Here is a 21831-nt window from a genome sequence, read left to right as displayed (position 1 = left end):
AACTTTTTCCTCCCAACATTTTCTTATGAAAATTTTCAAACATACAGAAAAGTTGAAAAAACATAGTAAAAAATGCCAACGTACCCACCTCTTACATGCAATAATTATTATTTTGATGTTTTGATATATATATCTACATACAGTATTTATAATGTTGACTATTTAGCAATGCATAAATATGTATTTAAAATATTTGTGATATTTGCTGAAACGTTTAGAAGTTTCAGATGTCATGATGTTTCATCCTTAAATACATGCATGTATCTTCTAAGAAACAAGATAGTCACCTGTATAACAAATTTTCTTCTTACACTAAGAACATTAAGAATATGAATAATAATTTCTTAATAATCATCTACTGTTAGGTAATGGTTGTGTCTCTTTTCTTTTCTCTCTTAATAGATATGATTTTTTAGAGTAGTTTTAGATTCACAAAACTATTGAGCAAAAAGTACAGAGAATCCCTATATCCCCGCCATTCCCGCGGGCACAGCCTCCTCCATTATCAGCATCCAGGCCTTAGTGGTCCATTTGTTACAACTGATGAACCTACACTGACACATAATAATCACCCAAAGTCCATAGTTTACATGAGGGTTCACTCTTGTACATTCTGTGGGTTCAGAGAAATGCATAATGACATGTATCCATTATAGTATACAGAGCAATTTCACTGCCCTAAAAGTCTTCTAAAGATCCTAAAAATCCACTAAAAATACTAAAAATCCCTCCCATCCCACTTCCTGACAGCCACAGGTATTTTTACTCTCTCCATAGTTTTTTGCCTTTTCCAGAATGTCATACAGTTGAATGGGTTGTGTTACTTCATTGACTTTCAATTTCATATTCTCATTCTCATTTCATTTGTGCATCCAGACTTATTTCGTTTGATTTCTCCTTGAGTAGGAACTCAGGGCAGTGTGTTACGAGGGGTCCCATTTGTCAGAGGGGGACGTCCTGGCCTTGTGTCTGGCCTTAGTTACCTGGAACTGGACAATCCTGCTGGAAACAAATGGAGATATTCTCGCTGGGCAGGATCTGTGACTGAACTTCCCCAAGTCATAAAACAAAAGGTATGTGACACTCTGTTGAAAGCACCAGAAAGCAGTCATTTTTCTTTGCACTGGGAAAATGAGATTAAATTAAGGTGGTTAAACAGAGAAGGCTGTAATTAGCGTTTTCTGTATCCCAGTTATGTTTTGTATAGTAAAATGAATGCATACATAATAGGAAACAAGTTTCATTGTCTTGTATGTCCATATTTCAGTTGTAAAGGTTAAATGTCTTGTAAATCCCAAGAGAAATTAATGCTAAAATTTACATTTCAAGCTTTTGACCTAAATTTGTTTATGTTTTCCTTGGTCCCTGATTCAGAGGAATTATAGATTCTTGCAAGAGGAAGGCATTTAGGGGCTTGTCTAGTGTTACATTTGTCAGATCACCTTTCTTCCTGTGGCCATGGCTTGTAGGCTCCTGGTCATGCAAATTAGTTCTAAAAAGATAGAATCAATTTGGCTGGCAGAATTTTAGGATGTTTTATTGGCACAATCAGTTCTTTTATAACACAACATATGTGTTCCTAAAAATCAGAGAGCTAGGCAAAATTGCACAATAAAGACCACAGGGCTTATGGGAAAAAAGGTGTTAGGAATACAACACTCAAAAACGTTTGTGACACTCATAAAAAAAAAAAGAGAGGCACCAATAAAAACAGTAGCAGTTTTATACATGTTAAATTGTTAAGGAATGCACGGACTACAATAAAGGTGGCACATTACCTAGAAGAGGATCTGAAGCTTGCTGGGTGATGGGAGGGTTACAGATTGTGAATTATTGTGAAGTGGTAGAAAGAGTGCTATCAGAAATGACAGACAGTCGTAACACCATTTGTGGTTGGTGTGGTTTATTATACAGGTGGTGAACTAGATGGGTGTTTGAGATGTGCGCTTGTGTGTGAGTGTTTTGTGTATTCTTATGCAACTTGGTTCAGTTGTGTGCAGTTTTCTGTGTTCACCCCGTGTTTCTTATGGACAAAATTGTACATAAGAAAACACAAAATTTGTGATATGCTCATTTTATTTTTTAATATCTCAATCTCAATGGAACAAATTCACATTTTCAAAACACATGTTATAGCAGAAGTTATCCTATGATCTATTCGCTGCCGCAGGAGTCAGGCAGCGTCCCAGGTCCAACCTGACTGTTGAGATTAAGAAACTTGGACACATTTATAAACTCAAAAATTAGGAGTGCTCCTCAGGTACCCTCCTAACACCATACTGAGCCCAGTTGCCTCCCAATAACAGTGACAGTGGGAGGGGCAGTTTTTCCTGGGAAGTCTTACCTTCAAGTGTCATTCATTAATATTCAAAATGACCTATTTTCATTGTCAGTATCTCATACAAATCTTTAAAAATCCTAAATTGTTGTTTAGGGTAAAAAACAGACATTCTTTTCCATTCTCAGCTGTGTGCTTTCCCACATAGGACTGTAGCTGTCATAGCTATGCTAACGTATTAGTTGGACAGGAAAGGGACAGAGAAAGAAGAGACATTTTACAGGTAGATAACCGTGCAATGCTGTTCGGTTCGGAAGAGCTTGGGCAGAGATGGAGGGCAATGTGACCCTCTGAGCTAATCTCCATACTCTCAGTGGTGCTCTAGCCAGCTCACTCAGACTCTCTCAGGAGCCAATGGTGCAGGTCTCTTCCCAGCTCCGTGCTTAGGGACGTCATGGTGGTAGCCTGAAACTGGCCATGGTGAGAGTAGTTACACTGCAGAAATTGGCAAAGGCTACAAATGAGAACCTTTTTGTTCCTGGGAGAGCAGATTGTTAGAGCTTAGCCAATCCATCTCCGGTCTTGAAGTTGCTCTTCATCAGAACTATCCAACACAGAGCGATAATGCCTACCTGTTTTAAATTTCTTCAGGGAGAAAGAATCATAGTCTCCATTAGAGAGATATGTTAAGTATCTCACAGTCAGGATATTTAATCTCAAATTTAATTGCATTTGCTTCTTTACGGTAATTTAAGTGCATTTCCTTTTCTTCTATCCTCTGCAGGGGTGGAAATGTGTTGTCTTCAAAATAACCTTTCAGTGACTGGAAAATGAACATCCTGTTGGTTTTTAAAAATTTTATGTATGCACACAAAATACAAAAAATATTCCCTCCCTATCTGTTTCTAATTTTCCCTAGGTTTGTCTTGTAAAGGTAGTGAATTGCTTTCTCCTTTTATTTGAACAAGAAATAGTTGGAATTAAGATAAGAGTGGCTTTTGATTTTGTTTTAGTGGAGATTGAGCCAAAATGCTGAAAGGAAAATATTCTCTCCCCAAACCCTGATTACTGACCGTGATGTCTTTATCTGTGTAGCTGACACCTTTGTATGAGCTGGTAAAGGAAGTACCCTGTGCCTCTGTGAAAAGGCTATACCTGAAACGGGCCATTGAGGAATATCTCGATGAATTTGACCCCTGTCATTGCCGGCCTTGTCAAAATGGTGGCATGGCCACTGTTAAGGGGACCCAGTGTCAGTGCCATTGCAAACCATACACGTTTGGTGTGGCGTGTGAACAAGGAGCCCTCGTAGGGGATCAAGCAGGTCAGTGTGCTGCATTCTCTCAAGTTATGCTGGACATAATGAAAAGGGAATTACCCTTTCCCTCTGGCCTCTGAGATTGTGCTTCTTTGTGTATGGAGAAGGGGAAGTCTCCTAGGGCTTTGAATTTGTCTCTCCCTCCCTATTCCACCTCCGGTTGTAGCTACTGAGGTTGGGCCCTTTTCTATCTCTTTATTTTCCCATCTGAACTAACAGAACTGCCTTCTACTCTCCACTCTCCATTAGAATAGATTTATGCCTGAAACACCTTCTATCCTTCCATAGTCATCTCAGTAAGGTTTTGTCATGACTTAGGTCTATAGAGCTTGTGTCTGCACTGACTAACCTTTCTGGTGGCAAGCTCTTGGAAACACCTCTATTTCTATTCTGTGTTATGTCCCACCAATCAATCATTCACAAATATTTGTTGAACATTGGCTGTGTGCTCAACAGTGCATTTGGTGTTTTAAGTATTTAGTATGTGAAGTTCACTTTATGAGTAGGCAAAGTATGAGATGATTTGTGTATATTTATTTTTATATTTATTTATTTGTGTGTCTCTCTCCTCTAGAAAGCTTACTTCTTAAATTCGGAACTGTTTGATTCCTTTCTTTATTCCCACAGCCTGACATAGTGCTTGATTCATAAAGTCACTTAATAAATGTTTGATAAATGAATAAGTACATGACTAAACCACGGTTGCTTATAGACAGCATCAAGAAAGCATCCTTGCCTCCAAATGTCTCCCCAGGTGGCCTGTCCTGGGAAACTAAAATGCCACCACTGCGATTCATTCCTTTGAGGCTTAGATTTACAGCTATTTGATAAAATGAAAGCTCGCCCTGCTGGTGAGGAGTGGAGTAGCAATCATAATACATCAAGCTCTTATTACCTACTATTAACATACTCAGGGGACTATATTATTAACTCAATTTCTAATTGTGGAAGAAAGGGTAAGGACGATCATGGGAAAAATTATACAAATTATTTTAGTTTTTTTGTGTGTGATACTGAGGAGTGGCTGTGGAGGGAGTGGAAGGAAGAGGAATGTAGGTCACACAGTAGAAATAGCTAAGGAGCAGTAAACACACCCATCTATTATCAGCAGTAATGCTTTGGGGGAATGGTTCCTGAGGTCAGTTTCTAACTAGGAAAGCAAAGCTCTTAGAATATGCTTCAAATTCTCTCTTACCTCCTCCAAGGAATATGATGGGAAAAATACTAAAAACTGTGAGCCGTGAACCAGCCCTGAGGTAGAAGGTGGCCAGAGTGAGTTGAGGAGGTGCCTGTAGATTGAAGAAGGATGCTGACAGGAGGTAGAAGCATCTTTCCTACTTACATATTTCCTCATCTTGTACAGCACCAGCCCTGGGGTTGGCAGCCTGGAGTACCCAGTAGACCAGGGGTCCCCAACCCCCGGGCCGCGGACCGGTACCGGTCCATAGCCTGTTAGGAACCGGGCTGCACAGCAGGAGGTGAGCGGCGGGCGAGCGGGCAAAGCTTCATCTGTATTTACAGCCGCTCCCCATCACTCTCATTACCACCTGAGCTCCGCCTCCGGTCAGATCAGCAGCGGCATTAGATTCTCATAGGAGCGCAAACCCTCACAGCGTGAACTGCCCGTGCGAGGGATCTAGGCTGTGTGCTCCTTATGAGAATCTAACGCCTGATGATCTGAGGGGGAGCTGAGGCAGTGATGCTAGCGCTGGGGAGCGGCTGCAAATACAGATTATCATTAGCAGAGAGGTTCGACTGCACAGAGACCATAATAAATCAACTGCTTGTAGACTCAGATCAAAACCCTATCAGTGAGTGGCAAGTGAAAACAAGCTCAGGGCTCCCACTGACTCTGCACTATGGTGAGTTGTATAATTATTTCATTATATATTACAGTGTAATAATAATAGAAATAAAATGCACAATAAATGTAATGCGCTTGAAGCATCCCAAAACCGGCCCCTCCTCCCCAGTCCGTGGAAACATTGTCTTCCATGAAACCGGTCCCTGGTGCCAAAAAGGTTGGGGACCGCTGCAATAGACTATGCTCTTCTCATGCCCAATCACTGCTTTAACATTAGGGACTTATTTGCCTTACTGAGAGACTGTGGGGTGATAAAAAGAGCCTGGACTCAGCCATAAGACCAGTTTACAGTCTGGATGTGGCTCTTGCCCACCAGTACAGCATTGCGCATATCATTTAACTACTTTGTCTTGGATTCCACACCTATCAAATGAGAATGTTAACAGACCTCTTGGCCACCTCCATTCGTTCTTGTGAGAAGTAAATGAATGATAAAATGCATGCGAAAGTGCTTTGAAACCGTTGTAAAATAATAAACAAATTTAAGATAGTATTGCAAGAAGTTCGTTAATGCAGCCTTGATATGGACAATCCTAGTCAGTGTACAGAGACAGTCTGGCCACTGTGGAGACCTCAGTGAACAGAGTGAAGGTAATAAACCGCAGATCGTCCCCTCCCCCAATAACCACATAGTAGGAAGCTTAGCTCATTGAGCTCTGAAAACTTCCTCTCCGAGTACTCTCTGAACAACGTCTCTCTTATTTACAGGAGGGGTCGATGGAGGGTGGAGCTGCTGGTCCTCTTGGGGCCCCTGTGTTCAAGGGAAGAAAACAAGGAGCCGAGAATGCAATAACCCACCTCCCAGTGAGGGTGGGAAATCCTGCATTGGAGAAACGTCAGAAACCAGACAATGCGAAGACCAGGACTTGGAGCATTTGCGGTAATAGAGACCAGACCTCCTGGCAATTATGTAAAACTCAGTGCCCTCTGCAGTAAGCACGGAATACACGATTGCTGCTATTGAAAGATTTAAACCTTAAATGGTGATTTTTATCAGGGAGTGCTTTGCTCTTAGCATTGGGGTCAGTTGAAGGAGAGAGGCATATTGTGGCCAATTTGCACTTGTGTGCTTCAAGTTTTCCTGACGCAGGTGTTACAAAAGGCTGGGGAACTGGAAGGCAGTCTGGCTCAGTGGATGCGAGCAGCAGCTTTGGCATCAGGCAGATCTGCCACCTACTTGCTCTGTAAACTTGGGCAAGTTAGGATAAAAATGGTAGATACAATGATAATAGGATATTGCCTGAGGTTAAGAATATAAAGTGATTTGTACTGTGCCTGGCATATAGTAGGCACTCACTAATAGTTGCATTATTTTTCAGATATACCACTCCCTCTTATTTATTTACTTTGGACTAAACATGAAGCATACATTTGAGACAGCTAACATCTTCACTGATTAGCCCAGGTGTCTGATACCAACTTCCTGTTTGCCAGGATCTTGCAAAAGCTATCTTCAAAAATGCTTTATTGCTGGACTTCCCTGGTGGTCCAGTGGTTGAGAATCCGCCTTCCAACACAGGGGACTGCGGGTTCGATCCCTGGTCGGCAACTAAGATCCCATATGCCACAGGGCAATTAAGACCTGACGCAGCCAAATCAATCAATCAATCAATATTAAAAAAAAAAAAAGCTTCGTTGCTGAATCATACCCCTGGGTTAGAGTTGTTTATGCCACACCCCACTCTTTAATACTGTCCTTATTAACCTTTTCTGATCAGGTATTGGCAAAAATTCTAAGAAGATAATTTGAAGGTCATGTGAGTTGAGGAAACGTGTAAGATGCTTGGGTATCTGGTATTAGGATAGGGAGGTGAGATGCCTTATTCCTTATTCCTTGGGTGCTTCGTAATCCAACAATAACCAATATCTCTTGGCTGAGGAAGCTGGCAAACGTATGGGATTCTGGTAGGAGGGACCAGAGGAGCTCATCAAGATTAGGAGCCCGACCACGGAGACGAGGGAGGACAAGCCCTGCACACACCTTGATCTTGTCAGCAGCTCCACCCTTGGACTGTTGTTATAAACCCCTCATCAAATCCTCTGTGGTGGGTGACACATAGCTTTTCAAGGCAGGAGCCCGCTGTGTCCCCCTTTGCCTGGCAAAGTAATAAAGCTATCCTTTTCTACTTCACCCAGAACTCTGTCTCTGAGATTTGATTCGGCATTGGTGTACAGAGATGCCGAGATTTTGGCATCATAATCATGAAAACAATGACATCTATCATTAAACAATGATTTTCAGCAGTGCCTCTGAGGTCACTCTACACCAGTATTATCTCCACTCCAGAAACACGAAATCTGAGGGGGAGCCTTACAAATAGCCTGTGAATGTCGCCTCCTTCTGAGCTGAGTCCCTCACATTCTTGCCACACACTGAGGAAACTCAGAGATGTGAAGTATTAAGCATAATTTTCCTTTTTGTGCTAAGGAGGAAGAAGATATTTCCTCTCCTGTGAGCACCAAGAAGAGTGAGAATTCTCTCAGTGCTTCCCTTAGGATGCTCCTGTCCATCCAGCTTCATGTCTACAGGCAGAGGAAATATGCCCACGGAGGGAGAGGTCTCCTCAGAGACCCTCATCTTCCCAGAGATCTGTGCCCTTGAAGGCAACATTCTCCTCCTACCAGAATCTCATATGTTTACCAGCTTCCTCAGCCAAGAGATATTGGTTATTGTTGGATTACGAGGCACCCAGGGCCCAGGAATAAGACATCTCACCTCCCTATGCTAATACCAGACACCCAAGCATCTTACATATTTCCTCAACTCACATGATCTTCAAATTATCTTTCTAGAATTTTTGCCAGTACCGGATCAGAAAAGGTTAATAAGGACAGTATTAAAGAGTGGGGTGTGGCATAAACAACTCTAACCCAGGGGTATGATTCAGCAATGAAACATTAAAAAAAAACAATCTTAAACATTTATTTAATTTATCCTTGTTGCACCAGGTCTTAGTTGCAGCATGTGTACTCCTTAGTTGCAGCATGCAGGATCTAGTTCCCTGACCAGGGATCAAACCCAAGTCCCCTGCGTTGGAGGGTGAATTCTTAACCACCATACCACCAGGGAAGTCTCTCTGTTCCCTTTAATCTTGCCTCAGGTGGTTACTTGGATGCTCCTCCCTTGATTAGCAACTGTTCAAATCTGCCCTTTGGAACTCAAGGAAGGTCATGGAGGCTGGAGTCTTGCCTACAAGAAATGGGGAACAAAAAAAGGCCTCTGTGCCTTGGAGCCTCACAGGGCCCTGCTCAGTTTCAATTACTGTGAGCTCCCCTAGAGATTGCCTTGTGAGAGGCAGAAATAGCATGATTTTAGGAGCTTAGCTAGACATGAATCCAGCCCTGGTATTTTTTACTCTATAACCTTGGACAAGTTATTCAAACTTCCTGAGCCTTTCTCCACATATCTCATGGCGTTACTGTGAGTGTGAATTGAGCTGAGGCACATTTGTCGAACATCTGCCAAGGTGCCTAGCACATAGTAAGCACTCAGTCAAAAATAGTTATTATTTTGTGTTACCTCTCTCGCAGGATCAGGAACTTGAAGTACCTTATTTTCAATACAGAATTAATTTTGTGTTAAAGGTATTTAAGAACCAAATAGCAGAAGAAAAAGTGGGTGTGAGACAGGTGACCTCTAGGAATCACAGAAAGCATATGTGTTGTCCAATGGCTTTATTTCTTTTTCTTTTCTTTGTTTGTTTTCCATACTACTGATCTGGTAGTTATCTTTTGGAAGCTTGAGTTGATATTTGTGTTTTCTATCATGGGATGTGATCAGATATTTTATTCTGAGAATGACAAAAACATCACATCACAGAGCAGTGTCCACTACTTACTTGATGGAGTCCCTTCAGATGCAAATGAAAAATTCACTGTGCTGTAAAATATTTGTTAAACTGTGGAAAATCCATCATGTTAATTATGTTTTGTTTCCTTTCAGATTGCTTGAACCACATTGTTTTCCTTTGTCTTTGGTTCCAACAGAATTCTGTCCATCACCTCCTGCCTTGAAAGACGGATATGTTCAAGTTGGTTATAAAAGATACTTTTTTCCTTTACATACACTGTTCATTCCAAGTTCTAGCTCTCTACTGATGTCATAATCTATTTCCTCCTTCCATGATGAAACAGTGCTAAAAACATTTTATGTGTGCGTTTTAGTTTAGCAGTGAGGGTTTTAGTTTGTGAGTTTTGTTCTTTGGCCCAAGGTGGTTAGAATTCTTCAGGAGGTAATATATCTCCTGCGGTAAAGGAAATCAATATCGCCACCCAATGAATTAGAAATGTAATCATGCCAGAGGGTAGCTAAACATTTCCATTCTGAACACGAAAGTAGGAATCTATAAGCAAGTTTTTCAGCATAGAGAACTTACCTGGTTCTTTTCACTGCAAGGAGTCTTTTTAAATTTTTCATAAATACAAGGGTTGGGGTAAAGCATTAGGTTTTTTCCAGGGGCCAGTAAGACATTTATCCAGCGTCTGGTGAGATATGGGTCATTGTATTATACTTTGAGCAATTTTCTTGTTCAGGAAGGAACACAAGTCATCTGCCATTTGTCATTCTGGGAAATTAATATGGCTTTGGGGCCATATTAATTCGTGTGCTCGTCTCACTCCTTCTTATGATGAGGCTTTGGCTCCAAACACCAGGAAGTATCTCTTCATGGTACACAGGAGCTATTGTTCATCAGGATTTTCTCAATGCCACCAGCCTTGGTTTCTCCGTGAAGAATTTGCCTCTCAAATGCCAGGCCCTTGAACATATACTCACTGAGGGTTTGCTGAAATTTCCCCAAATGTAGGTACTGTTGGGAGATGTGTATGTGTGTTTTACACATACATACACATACATCTTCCTCAACTCACATGACCTTCAAATTATCTTTCTAACAACAGTACCTACATTTGGGGAAATTTCTCTCTATGGAGAGAGAGAGAAAGTGAACCTAGAATCTCTAACACTCATATCGTCCCACCACAATCCATGAAGTTTCTGAAGGAAATATGCTTATAGAATGAGGCCAGGCAGACTCATATACTTCAGCAAACCACGAAGCTGCTGTCTTCAACTGTAGTGCACGTGGTGTCCTGTTAAGGACCTGGGGGTTCCAAACACTGTCCCATGGACTGGCTACATCATAGGCACCCAGGAAACTTAACAATAGATTGCTCCTTGCCCCTTGTTCTCCTTTTATGTTTTTTTTCTCATTTTGTAAGTTTAGTGTAGAGCCTGAGAGTTTTTTTTTTTTTTTAATTGTTACTAATGGTTTTGACAGAGACAGCCAGGTTTACACATTGTTGAGTTAGACTTTCTCATATCGAAGTCCCTTCTGCAAGGCAGAGGAAGGCCTAGGGGCTAGAACCAAGGCAGATCAAATATCTTTCCCCATTTTCTTCAAATCACAATGCCAATCTGGGTGCTCTTTTTCCTACCAACTCTCATGATGGAGCCAGACTGGGCCAGGAGGAGCAAGACTGTCCGTGAGAAGAAGACGCCACAGAATTTTGTTCTGTTGCCTACAGCAGAGCTGGTCCAGCTCCACGCCCTCTCCCAGGCCAGATTTCTTCCCCATCTTCTTGAGTAGCCGAGAACTAGATGGATAAGGAAAGGAACCAAGAGAGACACCAAACAAGAATGATGACTCCCTCAAGGCTCAGACTTCAGATTCTTCCTTGCTTCACAGTGAAATCTCACCTCCTGGCATTATAGGCTAATGGCGTGTCCTTGAATCTGACTCAGCCTCAGCATCACTTCCCTTACAGGATGGGGCTGGGAAGGGTAGTGGGTGAAGATCAACATCATGCTTCCCCTGAAAGTCATCAGTGGGAACCTCAAACTTTCGTGAACATGTTGATAGGACATTTGAACATTTCTGCCTGTTCATAATGACATTTATTGGCCAGTATTGCCAATGGACAGCCCATAACACCTCACTAGGAAGAGTTGACTGACAAGGACATTTCCAAAATCCGATACTTTCCTGAAAGTATAATAGAAGTTACTTGAGCAGTGTCCACTGAAGTGATTTTAGTAAAATGTTTAGTATAATGCTTGGTTTGGGGGAGCTGTCAATAAATTATAGTACAGCAGCATTAATAGCTTTATTTCAATTAGTGGTGGTATCAGTGTTGTTGGCTAGGACTCTACAGGAAAAAATAATTTTACAGACAATTTTCAAAATGAGTTATTTGAATGTAGGTTGCCTGATGATTAAAGAAGTCATGATTTATAGGCTGAATATATCTAAAGAAACATTTTGTCAATGCAAAAGAGATATTCTTCCTTTCTCCATCTTTTATTTCTGTTTAGGATGAAGGTGCCATGTTTCCTGTTGGGAAAAACATAGTGTATACTTGCAATGAAGGGTACTCTCTTGTTGGAGACCCTGTTGCCAGATGTGGAGAAAATTTACAGTGGCTTGTTGGGAAAATGCATTGTCAGAGTGAGTGGCCTTGATTATAGTATATAAGATGAAAGAATAGTGTGGAAAGGAATAAATCAGGTTAAATAACCGCTTACCATATGCCCATGTCTTGATCTCCTTTTCGTGAAAGGCTTGTATGATCCTGTCCAAATTTCAGGAATGTCTTGAAAAACCCCTCAGCTTTCTCTAGTTGCTAGTGCTCCTGTTAGGTGAGGCACATTTTATTGCAATTTTAAAGTTTCTGGTGCAAATTAGAATAGGTCAGGGAGCTCAGTTCTGCTTAAGACCATCAGGATATTCTTTAGAGTTTAATTACCAGGGATTTACCACAATCACTTCCTTAAATGCTTTTGATCCTATTTTGTTTAGATGTAGGCATCTGAGTAAGTGCTTCTGCATGTTGTATCACCCTAACGCTATTTTCTGGTTTCTATCTCAGCTGCACTACAATATAAGATTCTTCAGCAGATGGATAGACAGAGCTACAGGGATGTATTTGTCCTGTATCAGTTGGTCTAGGCTATGTGAGGAAAGTCCTAGTGCACACAGGTACATTTTATTCTCTTGAGTACATACATATTAGTAAAAGTTCTGAGTTGTCAGGTATACATACATTTAGAGTCAGTAGATGCTACCAGTCTTCTAAGTGGTTGTACCAATATACATCCCGGAGAGAATCTGAGAAGTCAAGATTGCTCTGTATCCTCACCTACACTTGATATTGTCTATCTTAAATTTTTTTTTTAGCTATACTGGTGAGTGTGTAGCAATATCTTATTTTTTAATTTGTATTTTAAAATTTGTATTTCTTCTGATGACTAATGATATTAAGCCTGTTTTCATATATTTATTGGGTATTTGGATACTTTTTTTGGTGGAGTGGCTGTCTAATCTTTTGGGCATTTTTTCTGTTGGTTTGTTAGTCTTTTTCTTACTGATTTGTAAGGTCTTCTCTTGTTCTCTCTGTTTCTGTCTGTCTTTCTGTCTCTCTGCCCTAGAGTCCTTGGGAAGAAATAAACTATCAGTATTGCCGAAATAGAATATAAATATTCCCTAGCTAAGAGTATTAAAGCCAAAATTTAGTTCTTTTAAAAGATTAGTAAGAGGGCTTCCCTGGTGGCGCAGTGGTTGCGCGTCCGCCTGCCGATGCAGGGGAACCGGTTTCGTGCCCCGGTCTGGGAGGATCCCACATGCCGCGGAGCGGCTGGGCCCGTGAGCCATGGCCACTGAGCCTGCGCGTCCGGAGCCTGTGCTCCGCAACGGGAGAGGCCACAACAGAGGGAGGCCTGCATATCACAAAAAAAAAAAAAAAAAAAAAAAAAAAAAGATTAGTAAGATACTTCTGCTTGAAGAGCTTCTTTTTCTTTATTGTGTATCTACTGGTGAAAAGTTGTCCCAGTATTTGTTCATCTAAAACGTTTTTATTTTATCTTTACTTTTGAAGGATAGTTTTACTGGATAAGGAATTCTAAGTTAGCAGTTATTTTCTTTAAAACCTTTAAAGATTTTATTACATTGCCTTCTGACTTCATTGTTTTTTAGTGAGAAGTCAACTTTCAAGTTTATTGTTTCTCCTTTGGAAATCATATTTTTTTGGTCTGGCTGCTTTTAAGATTTTTTTTTTTCTTTTCCAGAAGCAACTCTACTCTGAGGTGCCTAGATGTGATTTTTCTTTGTACCCGGTTCCCCTGCATCGGCAGGCGGACGCGCAACCACTGCGCCACCAGGGAAGCCCTTCAAAGCATTCTTGAACCTATGCTTTAATGTCTTTTGTCAGTTTTAGAAAATTCTTCACCTTTGTCCTCAAATATTGCTCTGTCTCATTCTTGCTCACGTCTCCTCATGAGACACAAATTATACATTTTTTAGAATGTATATACATATATATACGTGTGTGTGTGTGTGTATATATATATATATATATATATATATATAAATTTCTTTGTTTTGTTTTTTTTTGTTTTGCCATGCCCTGTGTCTTGCAGGATCTTAGTTCCCCAACCAGGGATCGAACCCAGGCCCAAGACAGTGAAAGTGCCGAGTCCTAACCATTGGATTGCCAGGGAATTCCCTACATTTCTTTGTTTTACATCAATTTTTCTCTCTCTGTTCCATTTTAAATATTTTCTATTGATCTATATTCCAGTTTATTAATTCTCTGTACAGTTGTGACAGTCTGCTTTCAAGAACTCTACTGAGTTCTTTTTTTTTTTAAATTTATTTATTTTATTTATTTCTTTTTGGCTGCGTTGGGTTTTCATTGTTGTGTGCACGCTTTCTCTAGCTGCGGCAAGCGGGGGCTACTCTTCCTTGAGCGGACTTCTCATTGTGGTGGCTTTTCTTGTTGCGGAGCATGGGCTCTAGGCACGCGGGCCTCAGTAGTTGTGGCACAGTGGCACATGGACTCAGTAGTTGTGGCTCGCAGACTCTAGAGGGCAGGCTCAGTAGTTATGGTGCACAGGCTTAGTTGCTCCACGGCATGTGGGATCTTCCCGGACCAGGGCTCGAACCTGTGTCCCCTGCATTGGCAGGTGGATTCTTAACCACTGCACCACCAGGGAAGCCCATCTACTGAGTTCTTAATTTCACTTTCCAATTCTAGATACTACATTTGTCTACTTTTCTATACTTTCTAATTCTCTGTTGATATTCTCCATCTTCTAATTTCATTTTTCCAACATATTAATCATAGTTATTTCATGGTCCATGTCTGTTAACCCCATCATCTGGATCTGCTGTAGATGTTTCTATTGTATTTTTGAATGTTAGATTAGTTTTGGTTGAATGCCAGATTTGTATGTAAAAAAATACATATGGATGATGTTATCTTCCTCTAGAAAAGATTTAGGTTTGTTTCTGGCAAGAACAAGGCTTGTTTATGTCTGGTTTACCTTTATCTTAGGTTGTATCCATTAAGGGATCATAAGGGGAAGTATGGGATTTCTACTGAGGCTCCTCCTTTGTAACAGGACTGGACTCTAAGTTTTGGTCTCCTAGCCCTGTGAGACTGCTAAAAACTCTATGCAGCTATTCAGCCTCTGAGTTGCAGCTTTCTCCTTAGTTTAGCAGCCCTTCAGCACATTAAAAAAAAGTTTTTTTTCAAATTTACAAATAACCTCAAGGACAAAAGCATTACCAAACGTTGTAATCACTACTTTAGACTTCCTTTTTTTTTTTTGTGGTAGGCGGGCCTCTCACTGTTGTGGCCTCTCCCGTTGTGGAGCACAGGCTCCAGACGCACAGGCTCAGCGGCCATGGCTCACGGGCCCAGCCGCTCCGCGGCATGTGGGATCTTCCCGGACTGGGGCACGAACCCGTGTCCCCTGCATCAGCAGGCGGATTCTCAACCACTGCGCCACCAGGGAAGCCCCTAGACTTCCCTTTTTCTAGAGTCTTGGACCTTCCAATTTCCATTGCTCTGATTGTTGTCTGTTGCTCTCAGAAATACTTTTTCTTTTAACTTTGTACAACCTTTCTATATGTCTTAGTGGGAGCATTAGTGTGAAACCAGCAAATGTGTCATGGCCAGAAATAAACAAATCTGATGCTAAATTATTAGCTTTTTGAAGGCAGATTATGTGACTAGTGTTTTGTGTCCTTAGTAGCACACAGCATATTTGGCAAAATATAGACACTCAATAAGTGCTGATTTTGAATGAATGAATGAATGGATTTTCTGATTAAAATGGTGCAGAAATAAAGCAGTACTTTGTAGAATATTGTCCAAAGTCCACTAGAGAGATTGGCAAGATTTTTTTTTTTTTTAATCATGAATTCTGACTCGCTTTCCATGACTATGCATGTTTCTCATTTTTCTCCTTGTTGTTTTTTCAAGTAGAAGATTTGAGCTAATGAATGTAATGGAATAAGAAAAGATAGAACTGGGAAACCAAAAATGATTTAACACTTTTATGGTTGCAAGGTTAAAGGTGGTTCTTTAAAGATTTCAGATAGCAAAACATCTAATTGGGTACATGCTAATGATATGCAAATGAACACAGCTCTTGGGAAATTTCTGGTGGGACTTCACCAGAAAAGAAGTAGCAGCTGTAAAAAGTCTGGTTTTAACAGCAGGCTGGACTTCAGGACTCCAAAAGGCTTATTCATTTTAAGTTGTCACATGGCTTTGAGGGCAGGGGTGAGAGAGTGGGAACTGTTTTGGCCTTCAGTCATTCATGTCATTAACATGCCAGGCATGTTGGGATATGTCTTTCAGGGCATCCTAAGAGTGAACTCACCTCTTCCTTCTTGTCCTTTAATTAGAAAAAGCAGAACAAGTGTATCAGCACCATTTAAGGCTGTCACTTTTTTTTTGAAAGACGGTTTAGGGAAGCAGTAACCCTTGTATTCCTCTCTCTTTTCTCTTTAGAAATTGCCTGCGTTCTACCTGCACTGATGGATGGCATACAGAGTCATCCCCACAAACCTTTCTACACCATTGGTGAGAAGGTGACCTTTTCCTGTTCAGGTGGCAGGTCCTTAGAAGGTCCTTCGACATTTCTCTGTGGATCCAGCCTTAAGTGGAGCCCTGAGATGAAGAACGTCCAGTGTGTGCAAAAAGGTGAGTGGCTCTTTGGTCTGTCCAAGGACACGTACACTCAGGGAATGAGAGTCCTTGCGGCAGTTCCTCAAGGCACTGAACCTCCATAACGGAGTCATTCCCTCCATCCCTGCCCTGCTACAAGAAGGAGGTCAGTTCATAGAGTGGGTAACAGACATTTTTGCACATGGCACAGATAGACTCACAGAATTCAAGGAAAGGCAAGAATAGCCCTGGTGATTCTGAAATTTTAACTTAAATCCTTCATATCAAAGATTAGCTTTATATTTGTTAAGGTGCCAAGAAAATAAAGAATTTCTAAAAGCTGATTTCTGGTTTCCTCCTGATTTTTAAAAATGTACTTTTATGAAGTACAGAGTTGAGATCATAATTTATATAAAATTCTGTATGTTTCGTTTTTGGGCTCTTAAAGTTTATTAGTGCTATTGAAGTTGAAAATTTAAAAGCACTTACATATAACCCTGCAAAGCAGAGTTATTGAAGGAAAAGTATTGTGGTTTGTGAAGTTGTTCTTATTGGTAGAAATCCAAATATCCAGTATTTTGAACACATGGCAAATTAAAATAGTTTAAAAAAAATTTTTATTGGAGTACAGTTGATTTACAATGTTGTGTTAGTTTTGGGTGTACAGCAAAGTGAATCAGTTATACATATACATGTATCCACTCTTTTTTGGATTCTTTACCCATATAGGTCATTACAGAGTATTGAGTAGAGTTCCCGGTGCTGTACAGTAGGTCCTTATTAGTTATCTATTTTATACGTAGCAGTGTGTAAATGTCAATCCCAATCTTCCAATTTATCCCTCTCCCCCCTTCCCCCCTGATAACCATAAGTTTGTTTTCTACATCTGTGACTCTATTTCTGTTTTGTAAATAAGTCCATTGGTATAAAATGGTCTTTTAAGAAGCTAAGGCAGGAAGAGATTTAGAAAGCCAAGCTATTGCTTTTAGAGATACTTAAAATGGGATAGATTTGTTTTCAAAATAACCTCCTCTTTCTTTACATTTTTTTTAAGAAATGGAAAATATTATGTTTGTAACAATTAAAAACAAGAAAGAAGAAAATTGCATTTGCATTCTATTTTTTATTATATTCTTATTTCTTGAGTATATAATTTTTAATTCGATGCTGAAATTTGTCTTCTATGGTGAAGATGAAGTAGTTGATTCCATGAATAGAATATTAGGTGAATTAGATCTTCACAATTGAAAAGAGAGCAGGCTGTGACTGATGGAGCACTCTGTGACTGATTGTGTTAAATAGATCACAGAGGACAGAATGGGAGGGCTGCGTGTCCAGTGGAATGGCTGCCCTGCCTGTTCTCACATGTTCTGTAGCTGTCAGAGCAGAGACAGCTGCTTTGTTTTCTACATGCACTGAAGTATAACTATGAGTTTATTGGGGATAAAGTAATGGACCTGTACCAATAATGCTAAAATTAAGGAGAACAATGTACAGTTGACGAGGTTGCTCTTTTCTTCCAAATGAGATTATATACTTTACATACTTGTTTTTTTCTGAAATGTCTTTTTCAGTCACTTTATAACACATTTGGTATGAATTTTCTCCCACTCAGTAGCAAATCCTATTAAGGTTTTAATTAAGGACGTTTTTCAGACCTCTGTGTTTTTCGGAAGACTTAGATAACAATAATAACTACCCTTAAAATAAGCCTAAAACAAACCCAAAGTTCCAGGTTTGTCAGCCTCCAGAGTTTTTAAATACCTGATGTACAAGTATTTAGTCTTTTTTATATTGTGGTAAAATACACACAACGTACAATTTACCATTTTAACCATTTAAAAATGTGCAATTCAGTAGCATTAAGTACATTCCCATTATTGTTCAACCATCACTGTCACCCGTCTCCAGAGCTTTTCCATCTTCCCAAACTGAAACTCTGTATCCATTAAACACTAGCCCGTTATTTATCCGCACCCGCATCAGTACTTAGTCTTGATGTGAAGATATTTGATTTTAAAAAAGTAAACGTACATACTGTAGGTGGGTCCTAAGAGTGTGTTTACTTGGTTAGTCAAGCCATGAAGATAACAAAGCTATATTCTTTTTAAATGCAAAAGTCTTTGGTCTAGGTAATTCTACAAGTGATTTTCTGCAAAGAAATTATAATAACTTTTAGAAAATATTTAAAATCTGAAATTCTATCCTTATGAATGGTTAGCAAATAAACTGCTAATAATAATGCAGAGCTAATGTACGTGGCTTAATCGCTGAACTTCAGTTTTGGTCCATTTAGATCAGATTTTCCCAACCCCGGCACTTCTGGAATTTGGGGGCTGATAATTCTTTGTTGTGGGAGCCTGTCCTGTGCCTTATCAGACGTTTGGCAGAATCCCTGGTCTCTGCTCACTAGATGCCAGAAGCGTTTCACAGGGGTGACAACCAAAAATGTCTGTTGACATTGCCAAATGTCCCCTGGGGAGCAAACATTTGCCACTGGTTGAGAAGCATTGATCTAGATAATACCATTAAAATATTTTATTTTGGAATTACTTAGGATTTCAGAAAATTTGCAAGTATAGTTTCCATATACCCTTTACCCATCTTCCCATAATGTTAACACCTTACATACCTTGACACAATTTAGTTGGTCAAAACCAAGACATTAATATTAAATAGTACCGTACTATTGGCTACCCTACAGACTCTATTCATACGTCACCAGTTTTTCCACCGATATCCTTTTCATGGTCTAGGATCCAATTCAGGATACTACATTGCATTTAAGATAATACCATTTCAAATTGGGCGATTGGGATTGACATGTGTACACTGATGTGTATAAAATTGATGACTAACAAGAACCTGCTGTATTAAAAAAAAAAGACAATACCATTTCAAAGAAAAATGTTTAAAGAATAAATACTTGCTAGAGACCTTGCTGGACACGGCAGGCATACTTCACCTTGCTACCATTTTTACAAGTTTATGCCTTCCTTGTTCATGAGATTTTCCTGTCATGTCTAAAGCTCTTATGTTTTCCGAAGTAAGGAAGTATTCCATAGTTTGTGCACCCATAAAAACACATCCTTCAGGCAAATGACCTTTATAGATATATCCAGCAGGTAGCTAGTTTTATGATGCAAAAGTATATGCCACTGAATTCCATTGTAATGAAGCTGGCAGGAGGTGGAAATTGCAGGGTGGTGTAGACTGTTCACGTTGTAGGCAGGCATAGCCTAGGCCGTGGCAAATTATGCTCTTGTCAGTTGGACCAAAGTGTTTTCCTGTCAAAACTGGAATGATGATTGGCTTTCTATCAGTTTGTAGGAAACGTAAAATAAAGGAAAGGATTTTATTAATGTAAGTACCTCCAGACATTTAGTCACTGTTGAGGGGAGACCACTTGGACATTTACATGTAAGAGGTTATTATAGTTGTCCTTGAGATACTGAGAGTTCTTCTTGTATAGGTCAAGTGATGGTATGCTTTCTGTCTCATCATAGGCACAGTGGGCAAAATGCGTCCACATAACAAACAGTTTTTAAACCCCCATGTACTTGATGAAAGGGAGCCTACTCTATGGGCCTTCAATTCAGACAAACATGGACTTCAATCCTGGCTTGGCCAATTTGTTAACTAGCATGAATTGCCTAACTTTTCTGTCTCTTAGTTTCCTCATCTCTTAAACGGGCATTTATTAAGGGGATTAAATATCGCAATGTATAAAAAGGGCAGGGCCAAGAGTAAATGCTCAAGAAATGGTAGCTATTATGACCAATGAAATTGGGTGGTCCTAGGAATGCTCTAGCTCTTGTAAAATGCTTTATAGCTTTATTTTTTACTGTACAAACTTGTTGCAGTTGAGAATATTACAGAGCCTGGTTCAACAATTAAAATAATACCTTGGGGCTTCCCTGGTGGCGCAGTGGTTGAGAGTCTGCCTGCCGATGCAGGGGACGCGGGTTCGTGCCCCGGTCTGGGAAGATCCCACATGCCGCGGAGCGGCTGGGCCCGTGAGCCATGGCCGCGGAGCCTGCGCGTCCGGAGCCTGTGCTCCGCAACGGGAGAGGCCACAGCGGTGAGAGGCCCACGTACCGCAAAAAAAAAAACAAAAAAAAAAACAAAAAACCTTGTTTGCTATGAAGAAGCTTTTCACCTAATGATCGCCTCTCCATTATCGTTTTCTTTTAGATGCCCCTTTGGCACCGGAAGTGCCTGAATGTCAGCGTTGGGAGAAACTGCAGAACTCAAGATGTGTTTGTAAAATGCCTTATGAATGTGGGTAAGCTGTGTCTTCTCTGTTTTATTTGATTTAAAATAGATGGGATGATTTCTTAATGTCATTTGAAGCAACATGGATGGACCTAGAGATTGTCATACTAACTGAAGTCAGTCAGACAGAGAAAGACAAATATCGTATGATATCACTTATATACGGAATCTAAAAAAAAATGGATACAAATGAACTTATTTACAAAATAGAAACAGACTCACGGACTTAGAGAACGAACTTATGGTTATGGGGTGGGGGGAAGGGTGCAGAGGAAGGATAGTTAGGGAGTTTGGGATTGACATGTACCCACTGCTATATTTAAAATAGGTAACCAACAAGGACCTTCTGTATAGCACAGGGAACTCTGCTCAGTATTATGTAACAGCCTAAATGGGAAAAGAATTTGAAAAAGAATAGATACATGTATATGTATAACTGAATCACTTTGCTGTACACCTGAAACTAACACAACATTGTTAATAAACTATACTCCAATATAAAATAAAAAGTTAAAAAATAATAATTAAATTAAAAAAAATAGATGGGATGATTTCTTAGATGCTAGTCTCTGTTAGCTCAAAGGTGTTGCTTACCCGGGGTTAAGGGTCTTTGCATTTCAGTGCAGTCCATTTGCTGTTTGTTATTTGCCTGGGTCACCAGGGCTGCCCATTGGTGGCGTTAGGCAGTGTTCTAATCTGGCTGGTGAGAAAGGCTGAAGGACTGCCTGAGATTGCTTGTTCTCTACATAAAATGGGGCAAAATACGAAACCATCACCTGAGGATTTAGAGCTTGAGGAGATTAGGGCTGAAATTCCCATGAGACATAAACTCTTAAAGATACAAAGAGAAACAAAAGCGGCTGCTTTTCTGATTCTTGAAATATGTTTATTTATAGATTTGCATTCTAAGAACACCACCGCACTTGAATTCACTCCATTGTAGAAAGCTATCTGAAGTAATTACTGGATGTTGGATACAGATGGCATGATTAAATTGGGACAAGAGGAGGTTTACTGGTGGGCCTATTTACAGACATGTGAGCAGAGTAAAGAAAACTGCAAGCCACAGGGCAGTACTCCTGGACTGGTAGCAGTTCGGGTTTATAGTATCTCCATACCCAAGCCAGAAGGTGTGAGAGAGGA

At 40.2% G+C, this 21831-nt stretch overlaps 1 protein-coding gene across 6 annotated transcripts in view; it reads left to right on the top strand.

The window, feature by feature from the left end:
• C7 (complement C7) overlaps window positions 1-21831 on the top strand; it is an 80346-nt gene that overhangs the window by 54210 nt on the left and 4305 nt on the right. For 5 of the 6 annotated variants that reach the window (XM_028492879.2, XM_028492878.1, XM_028492877.2 and 2 more), the window contains 7 exons: window positions 907-1073; window positions 3374-3602; window positions 6169-6340; window positions 9404-9491; window positions 11774-11906; window positions 16258-16449; window positions 20608-20698. In XM_028492879.2, coding sequence (XP_028348680.1) covers window positions 907-1073; window positions 3374-3602; window positions 6169-6340; window positions 9404-9491; window positions 11774-11906; window positions 16258-16449; window positions 20608-20698 — 1072 coding nt within the window. Of the gene's footprint in view, window positions 1-906; window positions 1074-3373; window positions 3603-6168; window positions 6341-9403; window positions 9492-11773; window positions 11907-12327; window positions 12423-16257; window positions 16450-20607; window positions 20699-21831 lie in introns of those variants that run through there. The other variant, XM_055086535.1, reaches the window with a different exon arrangement.

Source organism: Physeter macrocephalus, chromosome 8, assembly GCF_002837175.3.
Source record: "Physeter macrocephalus isolate SW-GA chromosome 8, ASM283717v5, whole genome shotgun sequence".
Lineage (NCBI taxonomy): Eukaryota > Metazoa > Chordata > Mammalia > Artiodactyla > Physeteridae > Physeter > Physeter macrocephalus.
Note: the sequence above shows the minus strand (reverse complement) of the source record. Positions and strands in the feature narration are given on the sequence as shown.